This window comes from Thamnophis elegans, chromosome 7 (genome assembly GCF_009769535.1).
Source record: "Thamnophis elegans isolate rThaEle1 chromosome 7, rThaEle1.pri, whole genome shotgun sequence".
Taxonomy (NCBI): Eukaryota; Metazoa; Chordata; class Lepidosauria; order Squamata; family Colubridae; genus Thamnophis; species Thamnophis elegans.
The window spans coordinates 64,051,808-64,073,050 of NC_045547.1; the positions used below are offsets into that span (position 1 = coordinate 64,051,808).

A 21,243-nucleotide genomic window follows, 5' to 3' on the forward strand; every position below is an offset into this window, starting at 1 on the left:
GATAAGAAATATACCAGTATCTTCTAACTTTCTTTTCAACACATAATTAGACTCTTATTTTCCCCTTAACACTTCAATATTTTATAAATCCCCTGACACACACACACATACACACACACACACACACACACACGCATACACACACACACATTTGGTCCACGTCTTTCTTAATATTCAAATCTATAAATGAGAACTTCATTTTTTCTTCTGTCTGCCAAAATTCCATATAAAGTTTCAGGTGTTTTTAAAAACAAAAGAGTTTTGTGTTCTGACCAAACAGTTTAGTTTCCTGTTTCTGCAAGTTCTGACATGTTCACAATCCATTTCTGACATAGTCATTTTTTAAAGCACATGCCAGTCACTTCCTCCAGTATCAAACAGGTCATAAGCAGGCCAGGCATTTTTAAAACTGGTTTATTGACTTTAGTTTAAATATATATGCTCATTCCATTTACTATATTTAGAAATATTATAATTCTACTTTATGCCTAAACTGAGAGGCCATCTAAATCCATTTTAAGAAGTGATCGAGACTGTGTTTTTTACAGCTCAACATATATCTTTGTGTTTGTTTTTCTTTGCTCCATATCTTTCCCTTTTTTTGCTCAGATAGATTCATTCTTTCATATAATAAATATTTAACTATTTTGTGATCAGTTGCCAGAACCATTTTACTGGCTTTTCCTGTGCAATTATGCATCAATTAATCTTGGACAAAAGCATTTAAAAATGCACAGAAGAAAAATGTGTCTGGTGAGAAGGATTTCTCTCTCCCTCAATTCCTTTCTTAAGATGACTTACAATAAATCCTGCGCTGTAGTCTGAATATTACAGCATAGAAATAGGCAGTCAAATATCATCCAGGTATCCTAAACCAAAGCTTTTTTTTACAATTAGCTATTACAATCGGGAATTATGGATATTGGGTTGATTATCATGTTACAGCAGCAGAGATTTCAAAGAGGGTTAGTACTAAAAATATTCCTGCCTCATTAGCATTGTTTTATATTTAGTACATGTTGTAAAATACTTTTATCAATAGAATTGTTCAAAACTGAGATTGAATTGCTGAGCATGCTGTCATGCAAATCAGAAACAATTCATTTATGTAATAAAAATGATGGTACAGGGGATTTTTCAAATTTTGAAATAAAGTAAGTAACAAATGAACGTTTTCAAAATGCTAATGTCTGTTTAGTAATCTGACTACCTCTCTTTCTAATTAAAATTATCTTCCCCCTCAATATTGATAAATTCAGTTTGACAGATAATTGCATTCTTTTACCTGTTCTCATTGTTGACTTACCAAACTTTCTTAATTTTCCAAAGTTATTGAAAATATTCAGGCTTCACATAGTCATTTTCTTATTCTGGTGGTTTTTTTAAAAAAAATATTTGTTTACACTATTGTAACATCAAAAGTATTTTACTCCAAGGTAATCTACAAAAAGCTCATATAAAAATCAGCATTTTCAATTTAACTTCATAAATTAAGAAGCTACCATATTTTTTAATAATGTTAATTTTAATATAAGGTTTTGAAACATATTGACAGTACAAATGAAAATCCATGTTAAAAATTCTACTTTAAAAGTTCTGTAAGTTTCATAAGAATGGCCAGCAGTTCGAGGACTAAGAGATTCTGGGAGTTGTAGTTCAAGAAAATCTTAATGGCCATAGATTCTAAGATTCCACACCTTGTGGTATACAGCTAGTTCCAAAGAGTCTTTGTATATCAAATGTTTTTATGCATAAACTTAACGACTACAGATAGTCCTCAACCTATGACCACAATTGGGCCCAAAATTTCTGTTGCTAAGTGAGACAGAATTGAGTTTTGCACCTTTTTATGTGCAAAATAACTGTGACTTTTCTGGCCACAGTTATTACATGAATCATTGCAGTTGTTCAAGTTAACAACCCGGTTATAAAGTGAATCTGGTTTCCTCATTGAATTTCCTTGTCAGAAGACCACAAAAAGTTATCGCATGGCCCTGTCATAAATATGAACCAGTTGCCAAGCATCTGGATTTTAATCATGTGACCATGGTAATGCTGCAACAGTCCTAAGTGTGAAAAACAAGCATAAGTCACTTTTTTCAATGCTGTTTTAACTGCAAATAGTTACTAAACAAATGGCTAAGTCAAGGACTTCTATATTTTGTTAAATTGCACCACTTAGACACTGCAAGTAGATTAAGGTGACCAGATTTTCAGATTGGAAAAGAGGGACGCCCTTGACCGGGGGGGGGGGGGGGGGCTTGATTAAAAAAAATTTTTTTTTGTCAAAAGGTCACCCCAGGACACTGAAACCAGCATAAATACGAATCTGTTGCCAAACAAAATTTTGATCACGTGACCATGAGGATGTTGCAACGGTCGCTAAGTGTGAAAAATGGTCATCAGTCACTTTTTTCAATGCCATTGTAACTTTGGTCACTAAATGTTTTCCCCCTCCTCGAGACTCCTCACTTCTTCCTTCATTCCTCTTGCTTATCTACCTTCACCTTATCTGTCTTCTGCTCTTTCACTCTCTTCCTTCCTTTCTCCTTCCATCCTCTCTTCTTTCCTCACTCACTCCCTTCCTCTTTTTTTCTCTTCCTTCCTCCTTCCATTCTTCCAGCTTCATTTCTTTTGCCTATCTACCTTCTCTGTCTTTCTGCTCTTTCCATTTCTTCGCTTCTGTTCCTTCCTTCTTCCCTCCTTTCCTATTTCTTCCTTCTCCTTCCTTCTGCCTATCTACCTTCACCTTCTCTGTCTTTCTACTCTTTCCCTGTCTTCCCCTTTCCTCCCTCCCTTCCTTCTTTGCTTTCTAGTTCCATCTTTTCTTCTTTCCTCTCTCCCTCTTTTTCTTTTTTCCTTCCTTCCTCCTTCCTCTTGCCTATCAACTTTTTTTATTTTTTTTTGTTACATAGACGACACATACCCACAACAATAAAAACAAAACAAAAAGAAAAAAACCCATCATCACATATAGCATGTCATTTGGTTACAAGTGTTTTAACATTTATCATTCTTATACATTTATTATTTCATTTAATAGGTTATAATATACAGTTTGGGTTGCTTTGTTTACCATCCCTTCCTCCTGTTATAACACCACCTTATTTTCCCTTTCTTTTCTCCCTTCCTCCCTTCTCTACTTTCTTCCTTCCTGCTCTCCTTTCCCTTCCTTCTTCCCTTACCTTTCTCCTACTCCTGCTCTTCCTCTTCCCCTTTCTACCCTCTCTCCCCCTCTTTCTCTCCTTTCCATCCTCCTCTCCTTACCTCTTTCTTCTTTCCATCATCCTTTCATTCTCTCCTCCTTTCTCCCTTTCTCCCAACTCCCTTTCTGGGAGTTGAAGTCCACACACTTTCAAGTCTCGAAGGTGGAGAAAGACTGATCTATCTAATTAATATAATTATTTCTCCCTCTCTTTTTCACTCTCTCTCCAGCGCACACACGCAAATGCATAGGGCAGCCCACCTCACACACAGGTAACTCCGGGCGCCTTACGGGAAGAGGACAGCCGACCACTCAACCACGCGGGGGGGGGCAGGATTTCGCCAAGAAAAGTTAACTTTCCTGCGAAAGGGGCCGGCAGCCTCTCAGCTGTTCCCGGCCGGGGAGACCTCCCCCCACTTCCACTCCTGCGACCCTCCTCCCGCCTCCTCGGAGCTTCAAGCAAGCTAACTGGGAAGGCCGGGGAAGAAGAAAAAGCGGCGGCGTGGGGGCGTGGCAAAAGCCCGGCTGCCGTTTCTCTTGCTGAGGGCGGAAGGGGAGGAGGAGGAGGAGAAAGTTAAAGTGGCAGCCCGATCCCTTCAGCAGCCAAGGAGGGAAACGTGCGTTTTGACAGGGCTTGCACAGCACTGTGCAAGCGCTGCCAAAGTGTCCATTTCCCGGGCGGGCTGCCGTTTCTCTTGCTGAGGGCGGGAGGGAGGAGGAGGAGAAAGTAAAGTGGCGGCCCGATCCCTTCAGCAGCCGAGGAGGGAAACGTGCGTTTTGACAGGGCTTGCACAGCGCTGTGCAAGGGCTGCCAAAGTGTCCATTTCCCGGGCGGGCTGCCGTTTCACTTGCTGAGGGCGGGAGGAGGAGGAGGAGAAAGTTAAAGTGGTGGCCTGATCCCTTCAGCAGCCGAGGAGGGAAACGTGCGTTTTGACAGGGCTTGCACAGCGCTGTGCAAGCGCTGCCAAAGTGTCCACTTCCCGGGTGGGCTGCCATTTCTCTTGCTGAGGGCGGGAGGAGGAGGAGGAGAAAGTTAAAGTGGCGACCCGATCCCTTCAGCAGCCGAGGAGGGAAACATGCGTTTTGACAGGGCTTGCACAGCGCTGTGCAAGCGCTGCCAAAGTGTCCATTTCCCGGGCGGGCTGCCGTTTCTCTTGCTGAGGGCGGGAGGAGGAGGAGGAGAAAGTTAAAGTGGCGGCCCGATCCCTTCAGCAGCCGAGGAGGGAAACGTGCGTTTTGACAGGGCTTGCACAGCGCTGTGCAAGCGCTGCCAAAGTGTCCATTTCCCGGGCGGGCTGCCGTTTCTCTTGCTGAGGGCGGGAGGAGGAGGAGGAGAAAGTTAAAGTGGCGGCCCGATCCCTTCAGCAGCCGAGGAGGGAAACGTGCATTTTGACAGGGCTTGCACAGCGCTGTGCAAGCGCTGCCAAAGTGTCCATTTCCCGGGCGGGCTGCCGTTTCTCTTGCTGAGGGCGGGAGGAGGAGGAGAAGAAAGTTAAAGTGGCGACCCGATCCCTTCAGCAGCTGAGGAGGGAAACGTGCGTTTTGACAGGGCTTGCACAGCGCTGTGCAAGCGCTGCCAAAGTGTCCATTTCCCGGGCGGGCTGCCGTTTCTCTTGCTGAGGGCGGGAGGAGGAGGAGGAGAAAGTTAAAGTGGCGACCCGATCCCTTCAGCAGCCGAGGAGGGAAACGTGCGTTTTGACAGGGCTTGCACAGCGCTGTGCAAGCGCTGCCAAAGTGTCCATTTCCCGGGCGGGCTGCCGTTTCTCTTGCTAAGGGCGGGAGGAGGAGGAGGAGAAAGTTAAAGTGGCGGCCCGATCCCTTCAGCAGCCGAGGCTAATTCTCTGCACGAACGAGAGCGTGGGGGCAGCGGCAGCCGCCCGCACAGAACTTCCATGCGCTTCACGGGCTTCTGCCGGGCGGCGGGAGCCCTGGAAGCGAGAGGAGGTTCTCTGCGGGCGGCTGCCGCTGCCCCCACCCTCTCCTCCTGCCGCGGCGAGCGGAAAATTCTCTGATTAGAATTAGATTAGATTACTCACCAACAAGCGCAGCTGCAACCCCAAAAGACGAAAGGAAAATGGAGACTTGCGCAGGCGTCCTCAGGCTAAGGAGTCCAGCCAATCAGTGAGCTGGTTGGGATGGAAAATTTTCCATCCCAGCCAGCTCACTGATTGGCTGGAGTCCTGGCCAATTAAATCAGTGAGCGGCAGGCTGGGCTGGCTTAAATTTGTAGGTAGCAGATAGAACAGAACGATGAGCCAGCCCAGCAAGCTAGCAGCTGATGGGCGGGAGCTGCCAGCGCCAAAAAAAGCGTGCTTTTTAAAAAAGCGTGCGGGACGCGGGAAAATGCATTAAAAAGCGGGGGTGTCCCGCCAAAAGCGGGACGTCTGGTCACCTTAAAGTAGATATGACACTCAGTGTCATTGGGCAAAATATAGCACAGTTGGAAGAATGTCATAGGAAATTTCTAAGCCAGTGGAAGAACCTTCCATGAAAGAAATGGTTTTATGTGATCTGTACTGCGTGCCCCTGCACAACTGCTCTAGATATTTGGGGATCCTCTAAAAAAGGGGGGGGGGAAATGATAGCACTTGCACAGGAGGAATTATTGGCATTTGGTATTCATTATCCTTTTTGCTAAAAGAAGAATTCTGAAAATTCCACTTAGTAATGCTAGTGTTGATTGGGGATGGGGGTGGGGAGGTCACTGACAATCCAGTCTAACTTTACAGGAAATATCTTTCATACACCGAGCACATTCCTCCTGAAAAACATTAGGAGTCCCTCAAAGTCTGCAGTCAGTGCTGCTCTGATGTGAACCTTAGCCAGAGTAGGCTCCACATGGTACATGAGACTTTACTTCATTATGGAGCATGATGAGGTCAGATAAACTTTTCTGCCCCGGTGCTACCTTTAAATAGCTGTATACAAAACAATTTTCTCTAAAATCTTATTATGAAAAGTCTTAAAAATAATTAACTGGCAGGTGGAGCCAGATGTTGCTTCAGTCTCTGGTGTAGAGGAGAATCCTTATTTTATTCCAATGAGCCTTTTTCTCCGCTTGGCTCCTTTGTTGGCATTCGCAAGTAAGATGTTGACAGAACAAATTTTGATTTAATTTTCAAGCCAGATCAATCTTTATTATAGTCATAGATCAGCATACGTTTTAATTTTAATTAGAAAGAGAGGCAAAGGGGAAAAAAAACCTAGGATTAATTTTCATCTTTCAAAAACTGGGGGGAGTGGCTCCATATAAATCATACCTAGAGCTGATTTAGAAATATTCCATTGTGTTTATTATAGGCACCACTGAAAAATGTTCTCAAGATTAACTCATTCATTTTCTTCTGGTGCGGGTGCTGCTAGTAATTGCTAGTACTACAGCAGATCCCTTACATTTAGTGGATGCTCATATACTGAAAAAGATGTGGGCTATCTTGGTTAAGTTGCTGTTTATTCTTACACTCTCAAAGATTGTTGCAGGCAAAATCATAACCTTCTTATAATGAAAATGCATCAAGGAGCCTTCCCTGTGGTGGGTAGCCCTTTTGCTGAAAGGGTAGCATGCCTGTATCTAATATTCTGTTTTGGATGAAAATCTGCTTTTTGTTATTTGGGAGTTGGTTTCCAGTAGAGGAATGCAGAGATAAAATTGACAAAGGAATGCAAGAACTGTCAGCAGAACTGTTAAGAGATAATAAACAAATGTGCCAAAGAGGACACAGCTCCACAAAAGGAGGATGCATGAGAAAGAGAGTGAAAACAACCCTGCCTTGATTCTATATAAGAGATACATTCTGGCAGGCTTTCAAGATTCTTATATTATACCCTATAGCAACTTTGTGGTGTCTGTTTCTGTTCTGGTCTACTTTGAAGAACTGGCCATGTCTTTTGCCATTTCTGATTATGATACTTGTTTATTTCTTTGTGGTTTCCGAGTGTGTGATTTTGAGCAATTCATTAACTGTTTTATTTGGTTTTTACTTTACTTGTTATGGTTTCTCTCGGCAACGGGCAAACTATAAATACTGTACACAAATAATAGTACTCCTTTTTCATAGTTGTTTTGTAGTAAGAATGAAAACCCCTACATATTGTATTCAAAATCCTGTGATCCACTATTAAGGGGCAAAAAAAATGTACATGACAAATTGAACATCACTTTATTTTATCTTAACTGTTCATTAAATTGTTGCTCCCTTTCACTCAGGAATTCAGGATAGTACATATAGCATTTCCTTCTGTGATTCCCTCACACAATAACTCTATGGCAAATAACAACCAATAATCTTTATTACAACCCAAGATCAGAAATAAGTTGGACTGAAAGCAGATGGTTGGCTGAAAGTGACTCAAGGAGCTTCTGTGAAGGAGGGGAAGTAGAACTGGAATGAATCTCACTCCTCATCCCACACTTTAACCCAGTGGTAGTCAACCTGGTCCCTACTGCCCATTAGTGGGTGTTCCAGCTTTCATGGTGGGCGGTAGGGGTTTTGTCTGATATTGAAGCATTTTCCTTTTTTAAAATTTCATTGACTTTTTTAAAAAAATTCATAGCATTATTTAAAAACATTTTCATTAGGTATTCATAAAATCACCATTTTACTACTAACAGAGATACAAAAGTGAGCGGTAGGTATAAAAAGGTTGACTATCCCTGCTTTAACCACTAGATCACTGGTTCATGTTTGCCTATGTTTGTCACTTTCTCCTATGGCTAAATATCCCACTTATTTGTCCCTTTTTATTGGTTTCCTCCAGAACTGAAAGCTAGAGAGCCAATTAGGAGTAGTGCTTAAGGCAGCAAGCTAGAAACTGGGAGACTCTGAGTTCCAGTCTTGCCTTGGGCATGAAACTCAGCTGGAGAGAGAGAGAATTCACAGCAAGCCTGTTTGGAGTTGGGGAAGAATAGTAAATTGTGAAAGACAATCAGTAGGGGGGGGAAGCTAATCCTTCCTTTGGCTGTATGTAAATGGGTAATAATGTACTGTTGATAAGAGCAGCGATGCCAGTAGAGCTAAGGGTCATCACTTGTGGCAGGTAGAGATTGCTAAATGCATGGAACCATGGCCCAAAAGTGCATTTAGGTTTAGCTATATAGGTATCCTAGACCTAAATAAAAGGGATGAACTTTCCACTTCTGTTTTGTAAGTCTAAAGTACCGTAAGGGGAAAAATATGCAGAATACAGGATGCTGTTATCTTGGGTAGACAGAGAGTTGAAATGTTAGATTGCCACAAGACAATGTTTTTCTTGATTTCAAGTTTTAAAAATCATATCACATGAACAGCAATGTTGCTTGAGGGTATAAATGGATCGTGTCTGTACTTGCAACACCTGCCTTGGTACTTCATGACATTTCTGAATATGGAGATGATTCACTTAGTGTTTCTGGAGGCATTTCGAGCCGTGGTCTGATTTCTCTTTTCAGAACAGGTGCCAAAGAAATTTAAGCTTTCTGTACCATCTTCAGCAACCAAAAAAAAAAAAAAAGGCAGAAAAGAAAATGAAACAGTTTTTCTCAAGAAGGTGTACGTTTTGTTTTTAACAACTTTTCATTCCCCTTCTGTTCTTAATATTTCACTGTTCAGTAAAGACCCCTTTAGTAGGAATGGCAAACTGCTTTCAGGAGTATAGGTTTCTTTGCTAAACCTTAGGTTGCCCAAATGTGGCAATTTTAAGATCTGTGGACCTCAGCTTCCAGAACTCCCTAGCCAACCGTGCAGGCTGGGAATTCTGGGAGTAGTCCATAAGTTTTAAAGTTGCCAAGGTTGGACAACAGGGTGTTAAACATAATCCTGTCCCCTGCCTTCCTTCCCCCCCCCAAACCCAATATTATGTGCAATTCTCTCTCATTGTCTGTGTCTGTTGAGCTACTGCCTAAAACCAATCTTCCTCCTCCATTGGCATCCATATTAAACCAGAAGTTAATTTTATTAACTCCCAAGCCAGGATTAAGAGCTCTGTACGTTTCTTGGTGCATCGCAGTAGCTGGGAGCTGCCCAGTTCTCCTTACCCTGGGAAATGTGCCATCCAAGCAGAATGAGATATCGTTATAATCAAGAAAATCTCTGTTGCAAGTCAAGAGCATTCACTTCTTGACAGAAAATGCAGGATAGGGTTGCACATAGTCTATTTTGCATGCATGCTGGGAGTCAGTATAGCAGACATTAAAGATAAACACCTCTCTAGAGTGAACTAGGTTACCAGTGGTGGCAGGAAGCTCTTTTAAATCACTCCTCATTGAAGGCAGAAGTAAAGAATATTTTAAGCAGGGATTTCAGTTCTGATGAGGTAATGAAATATATGTAGTCAAACGCTAAAATGCAGGAAATGAGTAAAAGTCAATATTGGAAGGAGGGTATATTACTGTAATGATTCATACATAATATACAACTTAATGATTTAGGAGATAGATACTGTTGACATATCGGCTAACATGAATATTCTCCCCCCCCCTCTCTCTCTCTCTCACACACACACACGAATTAATATTAAAATACCTGATTATTTCACTTCAAAATTTATGATCAAATTTTCTGGAACAGACTCCAGCGCTAAAAACAAATTTAATTTGATAACTGATTGCCATGGGTTGGGGAGGAGCTAAGGGGCAGCATTCACAATGAGTCAGAATGAGCATACAACTCATGTTCAGTAGGTTGATTTAAATTTAAATATTTGATTATTTTAAACAAGATATTACTTGTCTAAATAGATATTAGAGGAACATAGTGCTTAATTCTTTTTATTCAAACAGATATAAAGCAAAGGCCAGGTGACAGGTGACATGGTGTTTTTTTTTCAGTTTCATGACTCTTGAGAATAAGTCATCAAGATGCCACCCAAGTGTTCTTCAGGTAAAAGCCATGTAGCTTCTCCAATAACAACTAAGAACAGCTGCAGGACCTATGAGGCCTTCTCCAGACTTGCTTTCCCCATCTTTGCTAGTGCCATCTTAGTTATTTCTGGGTTATTTGTCAAAATTACCTAATTTCCTTTAGATTTACTTCAGAACTCAGTTTTGTGTCTTTATTCATGGCACCTATCTTGACATGCTCATGTTTGAATGCAGAACACATTTTCTGTCACAGCCGAAAATGGAGCTCAGAACCCTATTTTCACTGGCAGAACCCTTGGGCCACCACAGGCACCCCCGACACAAGTGTTGTTATACTGGCCATGACCACCACCCAGGTCAAACACAACCCTGATGCTGCCATCAATGAAATCAAGTTTGACAGACCTGATTTAAACAGAACTTGCCTTTCACATTTGTAGAATTCTTCCACAAGAGAATGGATACAGCCTTCAGCTTTCATTCAACATTGGATAGCTGCATCCAGAAAAAGAGTTATATCCTCTCTTTATATCTGCCAGTTAATAAACTGTGGGTGAAACCCAAAAACTGTGAAAAGCTAGTTATGTAACCTGGAAACCTGAGTCTTCAAGTGATCATCTGTGAATTCTCACAACTCACCTACTATCTCACTTGTTGTTAGGTAACTAACATTCCTTCTTGGTTCACTCATAGATTTAGTCACAGATTCAATCATGTTTGGAATGCGTGAAGGATGAGATTCTTTCCAAAAATACTATGCACTCCGGAAAACTCCAAGCTAGCTTTGTGCATAATTAAAATTAATAATTTGTATGTGAATTCACTGAAGATTACTTTAAAAACTCAGATTACCAGCCAGAAACTATTTCTTGCCCATGAGCAGTGTTCCTGAGAATTTTAGACTAAAATATGCCTATGGCAAAAACTGGTTTTCAAAGATATTTGAATTTTAAAAATTGTATTTTTGCATTTTTACTATATAGTAGCTTGTCAGGATTTAAAGTTTTATAAACTTTGATTAATACATAAAGTCTGGAGAACATTTTCTTCTCTTCTGGGAAGGTGACAGAATTTATTATTTTTGCTAATAGCTATTTGCAATTTGCTACGCTATTTAAAAAAACATTCTATTTAAATCTGTCATTCATCTTACTTCTCAGTATTTGAAGAAGAGGACTAAGCATGCAGGATAAAGAGAGAGAAAAACTATCATTTGTATTTAATTGCAATTTTATTTCCATTCTTTAATTAGAATTTTTCAGTATATCAAATGACATTCTTTGTCCAATGTTCAGAACAGCTAAAAATAGTGAATAATAAACTGGATGCAAAAATGACCTTCCGGAGGCATGTCCCTGTTGCTCACAGTTCTTTAAGTTCTTTAACTTCATTCTCAAGATTATCCTTAAATTATTGGTCTATATTTTCTTTACGCTGGAGGGAGAAGACTTCACACAAAAATAGCACAAATGCATTTCCTCTTTCTTCTTTAAATACTTTGGACCTAAGCCATGGACATTGCTATACCACTTAAATGTTGAAATAATTAAGTAGTCATCTGCAGTATTATAACAAACAGTGGGGAGCATCATAAAATTAACAGCTACAATTTTGCTCAAAGCTTGTATGGAATTATAAAGCCTTAACAACCCTTCTGAAAAGGCCATTGATATGAATGTGGTTTCTCTTAAAAATCAGTTTAGGATACTTCAGACTTAGTGTAAGAAAAATCTCCAATTTTAGTTCTCTACAATATGGTTTCTATTTTATATAGAATAATTTTATTAAACATTACAACTAGATAAAAAGTAGTACGAACTAAAAAAAAGAATAGAAAGAAAAATGGAAAATATAAAAAAGATGAAAATTGAAAAGAAATAAAAAGATAAGACTAAAGAAATAGAAAATAAATATATAAAGAAGTAACTTCTATCTTGATCATACCAAATATAAACAATTTTAGCAACATATTACTTTATCTTAAAATACAAAAAATGATCTCTTTTTCCCATATTCTCTCTCTTATCTATAAACAAATTCTTAAAACTTCTTATTTAGTCTGGTTTGCAAAAATCCATTAAGAACTATCAGAGATAACAATATATCTAATTCAACTTTGATTCTAATACACCAAATTTATATTCTTTCCTTTTATTTTTTACAGTCTCATTCTTTAATGCTTTCAAATATCCACTTGAAAATCTGTATGGGTGTAAATAGTTCTCTAACTAAGAATTTAAAGTGTTAGAGAGGGTTGTATTCTAGACCAGTGGTCCCCAACCCCCGGTCCGCGGACCGGTGCCGGGCCGTGGAGTACCTGGCACCGGGCCGCGCAGCGGCGGGGGCCATGATCGCTCTTTTAAATCCGCTCCTCTTAAATGCATTTCTCTCCCCCCCCCCTTTGGTCCCACCCTCGGCTCTCTCTCCCTCCCTCCCTCGCTGTCTCCTCCCTTCTCTCTCCCCCCTCCCGCACCGATCCATCGCCAGGGAAAGAGAGAGTGAGAGAGTGAGAGAGGAGAGAGAGAGGGAGAGAGGGAGGGAGTCAAGAAAACTGTTCCAGCCGCCGCTGAAATGACTCAGTAACTTTTGCGCTTGGATCTGCTTTTTCAAACCTCCCCCAATCATCATCGCCTTCCTACCCGCCCTGCCGCGCTTGGTCTGGCTCTTTTCTTTTTTTGCTCTCTCCTCGGCTTTTCCTGCTTTCTCCCTGCAATTTTGTCACCCAGATGCATGCTGTGGTTCGCGAGTGCGGCTCGGTTTTATGTGTCCGCTTCTCTCCCTTTCTCTCCACACACCCCCCACCTCCATTTAATTATTTTTTTTTAAAAGAAAGAAAACCGTAGTTCTGCCAATTGCAAAAAAAAAAAAAGTGTGTGTGCGTGCATATCTGCCGGCGGGTGTGTGTTTGTGTGGTGTGTGTGTGTGTGTATGTGTGTATGCGCGCGCGGAGAGAGACTGGTTGGAAAGGAAGGACAGGACTGGCGGTGTGTGTTTCTGCAGCCCCTACGGTGGAGGCTACACTAGCCGTCAGATCTGGTGTTTTTTTCCCCCCCTCTCCTTCCGGCAGGTCGTTTTAATCCTTGCTAATTACTTTCTGTTCTTCGCTTGCCAGCTTCCTTCCCACCCTCCTTCCTCCTCCTCCCCCTCCCCCTCCGGCCGGGTGCGCCCCCCCCCCGCTTTTACTCCCAAACAGTTATATATTTATATATATATTTATTTTCTCTCTCTCCACGGCATTCGCGTGCTCCGCGCTCTTGTATTTTATTTTGTAAGGCATGTTTAAATACAATAAAATAAAAGTTGTTTAATCAAAACAATCTGATATATAAACAATCAATGTGTCGTCGCGAACAATGCCCCCCCACCCCTGCGCGCGCTCAGCGGGCCACGGTAAAATTATCAAAGGCTGACTGGTCCGCGGCGATAAAAAGGTTGGGGACCACTGTTCTAGACCAATGCTTTGTAAACAGTCACGTTAATGAAACGTCAGGATCCCTGTATGCTTCATATGCCAAAGTTCCATGATAAATTTATTAATATTCTTTTATATGCTGATAGGGTTTTAATGAGGTAATTTTAAATTGGTTTGTAAAAACTGTTGTGAAAGCTGAATAGCTATCCTGGGTAAGCTGATTTATCAAAGTTATTTCATATTTTCCACCCAATATTTATTTTCAACTGTCTCCCTGGTAAATGACATTTTTAAACAGAAAAAGTTAGATATCATATATTTTTATTATAGATATTTTTTTGTATTTACCAGATATGCATTTTATTATTGTATTTTCTTTTTATCTATTTTATTCTGGGATTATATGTTGTATTTACCCCTATTTTACTTTCTTTGATATGGTTATAAAATTAATAAATTAATAAACTACTGATAGTTTACTACCTAAACACTTTTCTATGGAAGAGAGGCAGTTGCTTTAACAAACAATATTTGTGTTAGGAAAGAAATAGAAATATCAACCTTGAAATAGTCGTTAATAAAGAACGAGAGTTGTCCAATTTAATAAATTTTATAAAAACAAGTTTTACATAATTTTTTCTCATTTTTTTTAAATTGCAGATTTGGCAGCTCTATCCAGAACTAGAATCATTGAATGCCAGGGGAGCCAGTACAATTTTTGTATGGATATGCTTACAGACATACATTCTTCCTGTTTTTAGAGCATTTTATGGTACTTGAAGAAATCCTGCAGGGGATAAGCGTCCCAGTTATCAAGGAATTAACATATGAATCACTACAGGTAATAATTTTATTTTTTTTCTAAACAGTATTAATGTGCTATATAAGAACAATACTTTGATAAGAAATTATACCAAAACATTGATTTATTTGACCAGCTAGGAAGAACGGCTGTCCATTGTAGTTGAATATCTACATATAGATATTCAACTACATATATAACTAAAAGTACCTACCTACCTACCTACCTACCTACCTACCTACCTACCTACCTACCTACCTACCTACCTACATACATATATATATATATATATATATATATATATATATATAAAGCAAGATATATATCTTGCTTAATTATTTAAGTATATTTGTGTCAATATACAATTACAAAAATGAATAACTATTTTACCATTTTACCAAGGTTCATTGAATAAAAAGTCAGATTCTGCTGTAATTAATAAATTATTTTTCCAAACTTAAATATTTTTGAAGTGTAAAAATATATTTAATCAGTGTGTATGCATGCAATAATCCAAAGAATCACCAAGCCCTTCATTATTGTCATTAAAATGAATACTATTGAATCCTTTATAGACATATTGAGATTTAATATTCTAATAATCTAATAAATAAATAATCATGGTTTGAGGTTTTTAGCAATATGGATTCCCCCGACCCCCTATGTTGATAATAAGGTGCTTCAATTCACATCAAAAAATACTAAAAGACTCCTTGTCCTTCACTGACTGTAAACAATGTTTTAAAATATCAACAACTATTGCATTTCATGAACTGGTGAATATGGAATTCATGATTATTTTATGGTACTTCTGGATAGTGGAGAAGATTCTGTTCAATTGCCATGGTCATCAACATATCTTGTATACCATGTTTAGGATTCAATACTTTTCTTGATATTTGAAGAACGATGTATGCAGCCTTTGATGTCCCTATTGGGGAATGCTTTTGAGTATGGTTTATCTATGGTTCATTCAGTCAACAGATCTGGGATGGCAGAGTTATGCATTCTTTTGAGTCAAGCTTGATTCCTGGTGACTTCATATTACATGTTATGTCATAATTATTTCATAAGCAATAAATAGTAAAGCAATAAAGAGAAAAAATTATTAGCCATGATATCATAGGACTTGTCCTATATGACAGGGTTAAAACGATTATAGTATTTATAGCTTCATGCACAAGCAGATCAGAGTACATTTATTTCATTGGCTACACATATATAACAAAATGTTACATCGTTATGTATATGTATGTACATGCATAGCAGGGGTGGGTTTCTCGCCCCATTCCAACCGGATCGGTTGGAACGAGGCCGGCGGCGTCCTCGCGCATGCACGCGGTGTCCTCGCGCACGCAGCGCGTGCATGCGTACTAGCGTCTGCGCGATGCTCCAGCTGCTCCTGGAGGATCGCGCAGGCGCTGTATGCGTTCTGCGCATGCGTGGAAAGTGCAGAATTCGTAAAAACTGGGTAAGGAGCGGGCGCGGGTGTGCGGGTGCGCGTGGGCACGGGGGGGGGCCTTCGCCGTTCCCGGAAGTTACTTACTTCCGGGTTCGGCGACCAACCGGATCGCAGGGACCGGTGCGAACTGGTCGAAACCCACCCCTGATGCATAGGTATATTTTCTCTAAATTCTAAATTCATTTTAAAATCATTTTTAAAAATAACTATCATTTCAAAATCATTGAATTGCCATTTCCACATCTTGTAACTGTCTTGACATACTTGGCGAATTTATTTCTTTGCTTGTTTATTAGATTACTACCTTCCCACAGTTTAACAACTCTGAATCACTATAAACTAAGTATTATGGTAGTCATTTCCTTGTATATTACTTTCTTGTCAAAAGATCCAGTCCATCACTCCTCAGTGATTGTTGTGTGGAAACAGGAAGAGAGAAGAAGAGAGTCTATTGCCTTGGGTTCCAATATAAAAGACCAAATATATTAAACAAGCCCACAACTGTTAATATGGGCTTCTATAAACAATGGGAAATGAGTTTGTGGAAGTGTGTCGATATGCCATCTTGTTGTGATAATGAAAATTGCACTTCTAGCAATAACTTGAGGGCAGCAAAAGAGTTAGGAAGAATATGGTTTTTTAAAATAAAAAAAATGGGAAGTTGGGATGGATTAAGGCAGTGGTTCCCAAATTTGGCAGTCAGCTCTGCTGGCTGGAGAATTCTGGGAGTTGAAGTCCACAAGTCTTAAAGTTGCCAAGTTTGGGAACCACTGGATTAAGGAGTTGGTAGGCAGACAAACAAGCACATATGGATCGAGCTGATCCAGGGTCATTGAAGGGGGCGGGGGATGAGGCAGTTTGGGATCAGTCTACCTGCCACAGGGAGAACATCCAAAGAAGCAGAAAGACTCAAGTTTTATTTATCACAAGTAGTTGCAAGAGTAGTTTAATGAAAATCCTCCATTAATGCTACAGGCAACTGAACAGCAGCTACATTTTAGCATAAACCTGCTGTTGTATTATCAGGAAAGAAAATAGTTAATCTTATGGATTTTGCAACAATTAACGTATTTCATTGTCGCAATGACGCTAGGCATAGTTTACCTGAATGATGCTGGCACAGTTACCTGGCCGAAATAATCAATCTCACAGAGTAGCTATTATCTTTTTATTCATAATTATGCTTTGAGCAACATGAAAAAAAAGTTCATCTAGTTGGTCCTTCTTGTATGTTTTGTTTTGTCTGGTGAGTCTTAAACGAATGAGGAGATTTTGAAATTTTGCTCTGTTTGCCTCAGCTCTAGGTTGATGTTTCTATTCTTGATTTACAACTACCAGCTATATTTTGGGAGGAGTGGACGGTGGAAGCAATGCCTCTTTTAAGAAACTCCATTGACTTTCTTGATGACAGTATGAAAATGATTCGCTTTGGTTATTTCTAGGACGGTTTTAAATTTTGAGTCTAGCCTACAGACCAGATATTCCCTGGTAGTTTCCCACCCACTAAACAACCCTTTCGTTAGCCTTTCAAGGTCAGCTACGTACTGCCATCTAGCTGGCCATTTATGTATTAATGACCCTAAATCAAACCTTTTAGGAAATGAGTCCTGTTGAAAAACAAGGAGAATCTTATAACAGAGACAGCAGCAAGAGGAGGAATTAAATAACACTATGAAAAAACTAAGTGGATTTGGCATTCCTACTTGTTAATAGGCAAGTGGATTCTGTCATGATGCACATAACCAGCTGCAAATGAAGTGCTTTTTGTTTTAGCATAGGTACTGAGCAGAAGTTTAAGCTTTCCCTTAGGAATAATTTGATGAAAACATCTGCCTCTAATTTACAGGCACCTGAAAAGGAAAAACAAGAGAGAAAATTTAATTATGGAATCTAGATTCAGACAATGTGGTTAAATGAAGGGAACAAGGTTTTAACATTTTGTACTTTGAAATATGCGTGACCAGAATAATGTCATAGAAGCTGCTGTGTGTGGTTTTTATTTTTAACAGTCACTTTCACATTTTCAGTTTGATACCAATTTCAGATATTTTAAGCCTCTTTTTGTAGCTTGAGGAGCCACAGAACAACAAATGCCGGTGGTGGTTAGCAGTGTGTTACAGTGGTCTGAATGCTAGATTAGATTCAGGAGAATAGATTGAAATCACTGGTCTACCATGAAGTTCTGACTTTAAACCAATCATTTTATCTCAGGCTCCTCATAGGGTTATTGTGGTGAACAAATGCTGGTGGAGTGAAGTAATTAACAATATTAATTCCTTAAAGGCAAAGGGTCCCATCGCACATATGTGCTAGTTGTTCCTGACTCTAGGAGGCGGTGCTCACCTCTGTTTCAAAGCCGAACAGCCAGTGCTGTCCGAAGACATCTCCGTAGTCAAGTATCTGGCATGATTAAACACCGAAGGCGCACAGAACACTGTTACCTTTCCCCCAAAGTGGTCCCTATTTTTCTACTTGCATTTTTACATGCTTTTGAACTGCTAGGTTGGCAGAAGCTGGGACAAGTAATGGGAGCTCACTCCATTACACGGCACTAGGTATTCGAACTGCTGACCTTACTGATCGACAAGTTCAGCATCTTAGCCACTGAGTCACCACGTCCTTTATAATTACTTAATCCTGTATAAAAAAGATTATTTGGACTTTGAACAAACTAAAGTCCAAATGCAAATTATAAATTAATGTTGTGAAAATTATTCACATAGACATTTTATCTACCACCTGTTTCAAGGTTAGGAAACTTGGTGATGGTGGCTACTAGTGTACTTCAAATAATTCCTGCTCCCTAATTTTAAAAAATGGTACTTTATTTAGATACTTTTGGTTAACAATAATAAATTAGAAGCTGGCATTCTGCAGAACAAGCAGTCCATTTTTAGAATTAATTTGTTTGCAAGAATGCCTGGCATAGCCCTTCTTATAAAATTAAAATGATGGATGAGTGGATCCTGGTTCTTTGTTAGGCAGTATGCCCATCTCTCTGCGGAGGGGAGGGTGGCGGAAAGGCAGTAGTAGACATCCGGAAGATCTCTAGAGATTGTGACCCTAACCCATAACCTGCCATATGGTGAATGTGTGACTGCCCACACTAGCCATTTTGCAAAAAACAAACCTCACGGCATATTCTAAAGTTTTAAATTTGCCCATTAGAAAAGAAATTAGTTAACTTTACATCACTTGGTAGATTAGATCAGAAGATCAATTCCACATGAATATTAGAACTATTTTTGTATAATAGAATCTTTCAAGTCTGACTAGGCTACACTCCCCCCCACTTCCTTATTATTCCAAGGTGAATCACGAAAGCATCTCCCTGAGTTCTTTTGGAATATTACCTTGTTTCCCAGGGTTTAAAAAAATGTAGACCTTTGGTCTATCTAAGTTTTTGGATAATTCCATCAAATCCTCTTCTTTACTCTCTGCACTTTATTTATTCATCTCTACTATGCAGATTTCTTCTAGCTATAGAAAAAGTTTTCAGATTCCATCACCCTGTTGGCTTTTTGCAAAGCTCTAAAAACCAGGCTATATACCTGGGGCTTGGAATGTGTTAAGGGTCCTGTTATTTGCCTTTACTATTAGTTGATTAATCATCACGGCTGCTGTTTGTATTTATTTATTTCGTGGTGTTTTAATGTTTTTTAAATTGTTCTAGAATTTTAGAATTGTTAGTTGCCTAGAGTTACTTTGTTTAGTTGTGCAGTGAAAGAAAATGAATGAATGAATGAAAATAGACAAATAAATTCATTTTCCGATATACTGTACTATGCTGGAAGGAACCTTATGGAAGGTATATTTGTTAAGAAAATAACTTTGACCCATCTTGCACTATATCAAATCTTTAAATCATCCACATTCAAGTTAGTCATTGCCTAGTATTATTTAATTACTATGCTGAATGAAGTAGAATTTAGCCAGAATTGACTCATTGATTAATGACTTGTACACTGGTTCTAATAAAAATAATAATAACAAGGATGAAATATTAAGGTAATAGAAGGCTAAATTCTTAAGCAGAGATGTATTGGTTAAAACATTATGCTAGAAACTAGGAGACCATAAATTTTAGTCCTACCTGTCAGGCACAAGGAACCAGAATGAGAACATGAGCTGACCAAAGTTACTTCTTTATTGCTGCATGCCAATTTACAACCATCTGGCCTGCATTCTCTAGGGAGCAGATGGATAAAGGTTTTAAAATACTGGGGGAGTGAGATCCCTGTCATTTCCTGCTATGCAAGGGCTCTAAGCCCACCTCCTTCTTGACACCTCCCCCCCTAACTGGATTCTTCTCCCACCACACACTTTAGGCACAAGATTATTTGGGTGACCTTGGGCCCATCATTCTCTCAGTCCTAAGAATGATATAGTGACAACCAGTTGTTGAATTTTGCCAGGAAAACTCCCGAAACTGGTCCAGGCAATCACCAGGAATCAAAATGAGTCAAAGACACAAAAAACATTTTTTTAGCAAACTAAGTTGCATTTAGCAAATTCCTTAGATGCAAACTCTTTTACAGAGATGGTGGATAGTAATTATTTTAAAATCCATACTTCCTAGTGGTTTCTGAACAAATGATGACCTACTTCCACCAAGGTGCTATAAGCTTGCATCAGATTCCAGGTTTAAAAACAAACCTGGAGTGAGAACACCTTCCTCTCCCAAAAAAGCTCATTGCACCAATTGTGTTCAGTGATTATGGAATTCTGAGCGACAGCTAAGGAGCCAGAAAATGCGAAAGTAATTGTAATGCTGGGAAGAGTTTGAATTTTATTATTTGTTACTACATGACCAATACGATCAATTAAAAGCCTATGCTGCAAATGCATTCCAGAGAGTTTTCCACAATATGAAATTATTCTCATAATTAAATTGATTCCCTGGGTTATTTTCATTTGAATTTTAGAGGAACTAAAATTCAATACATGTTCCATGCAGTCTTTTTTTAAAACAGTTTTTGTTGCTTTTAAAATAATAACAGAACATTGTTGGCATCGGACTCTCATGGCACAATGTACTGTTTTCTGGTAAGCATCACCACTGCAAAAGAACCAGTATATTAACAATAGTGAAACTTAGTAGGGAAATAACATATTGTAGTGTAATATTGTCAAATGTAAGCCCCTTGAAATTTAAAGGACTTTTTTTACATTCATAATCCAAATCTCATGGTAAAGGATAAGGATAAAATAAAAGCCAGTTTCTCAAGGTTATTTCATTTAATATTTTGATTAATCCTTACTGAAATGAATTATTTTAACCATTAGAATTGCTTAATCTGCCTAATAGCTTGTGAAAATTAGTTGGCATTTTATAGGGGGAGTGTTTCCCTTTTCTGCTGTGGAGAAAAGAAGACATTAATGATGTATTTTTGGTCCCAATGAGCTCTACTAAAAATTTTCACCTGGGAATTGCTGATGAGGTTAGTTAGGAAAAGCAGGGAAGAAGTTTTGACCTTGAGAAAACATAGAAAATCATCAAAGTGTGCTATTGGACCTCTAAACA

General features: G+C 39.3%; 1 protein-coding gene across 4 annotated transcripts in view; it reads left to right on the forward strand.

Annotated features, from left to right (window-relative positions):
* Window positions 1–21,243, forward strand: part of PLXNB2 (plexin B2) — a 388,095-nt gene that overhangs the window by 106,760 nt on the left and 260,092 nt on the right. For all 4 annotated transcript variants that reach the window (XM_032220723.1, XM_032220725.1, XM_032220722.1 and 1 more), the window contains exon 2: window positions 14,116–14,296. In XM_032220723.1, the coding sequence (XP_032076614.1) occupies window positions 14,283–14,296 (14 nt within the window). In that variant the 5' untranslated portion in view covers window positions 14,116–14,282. The remainder of the gene's footprint in view (window positions 1–14,115; window positions 14,297–21,243) is intronic.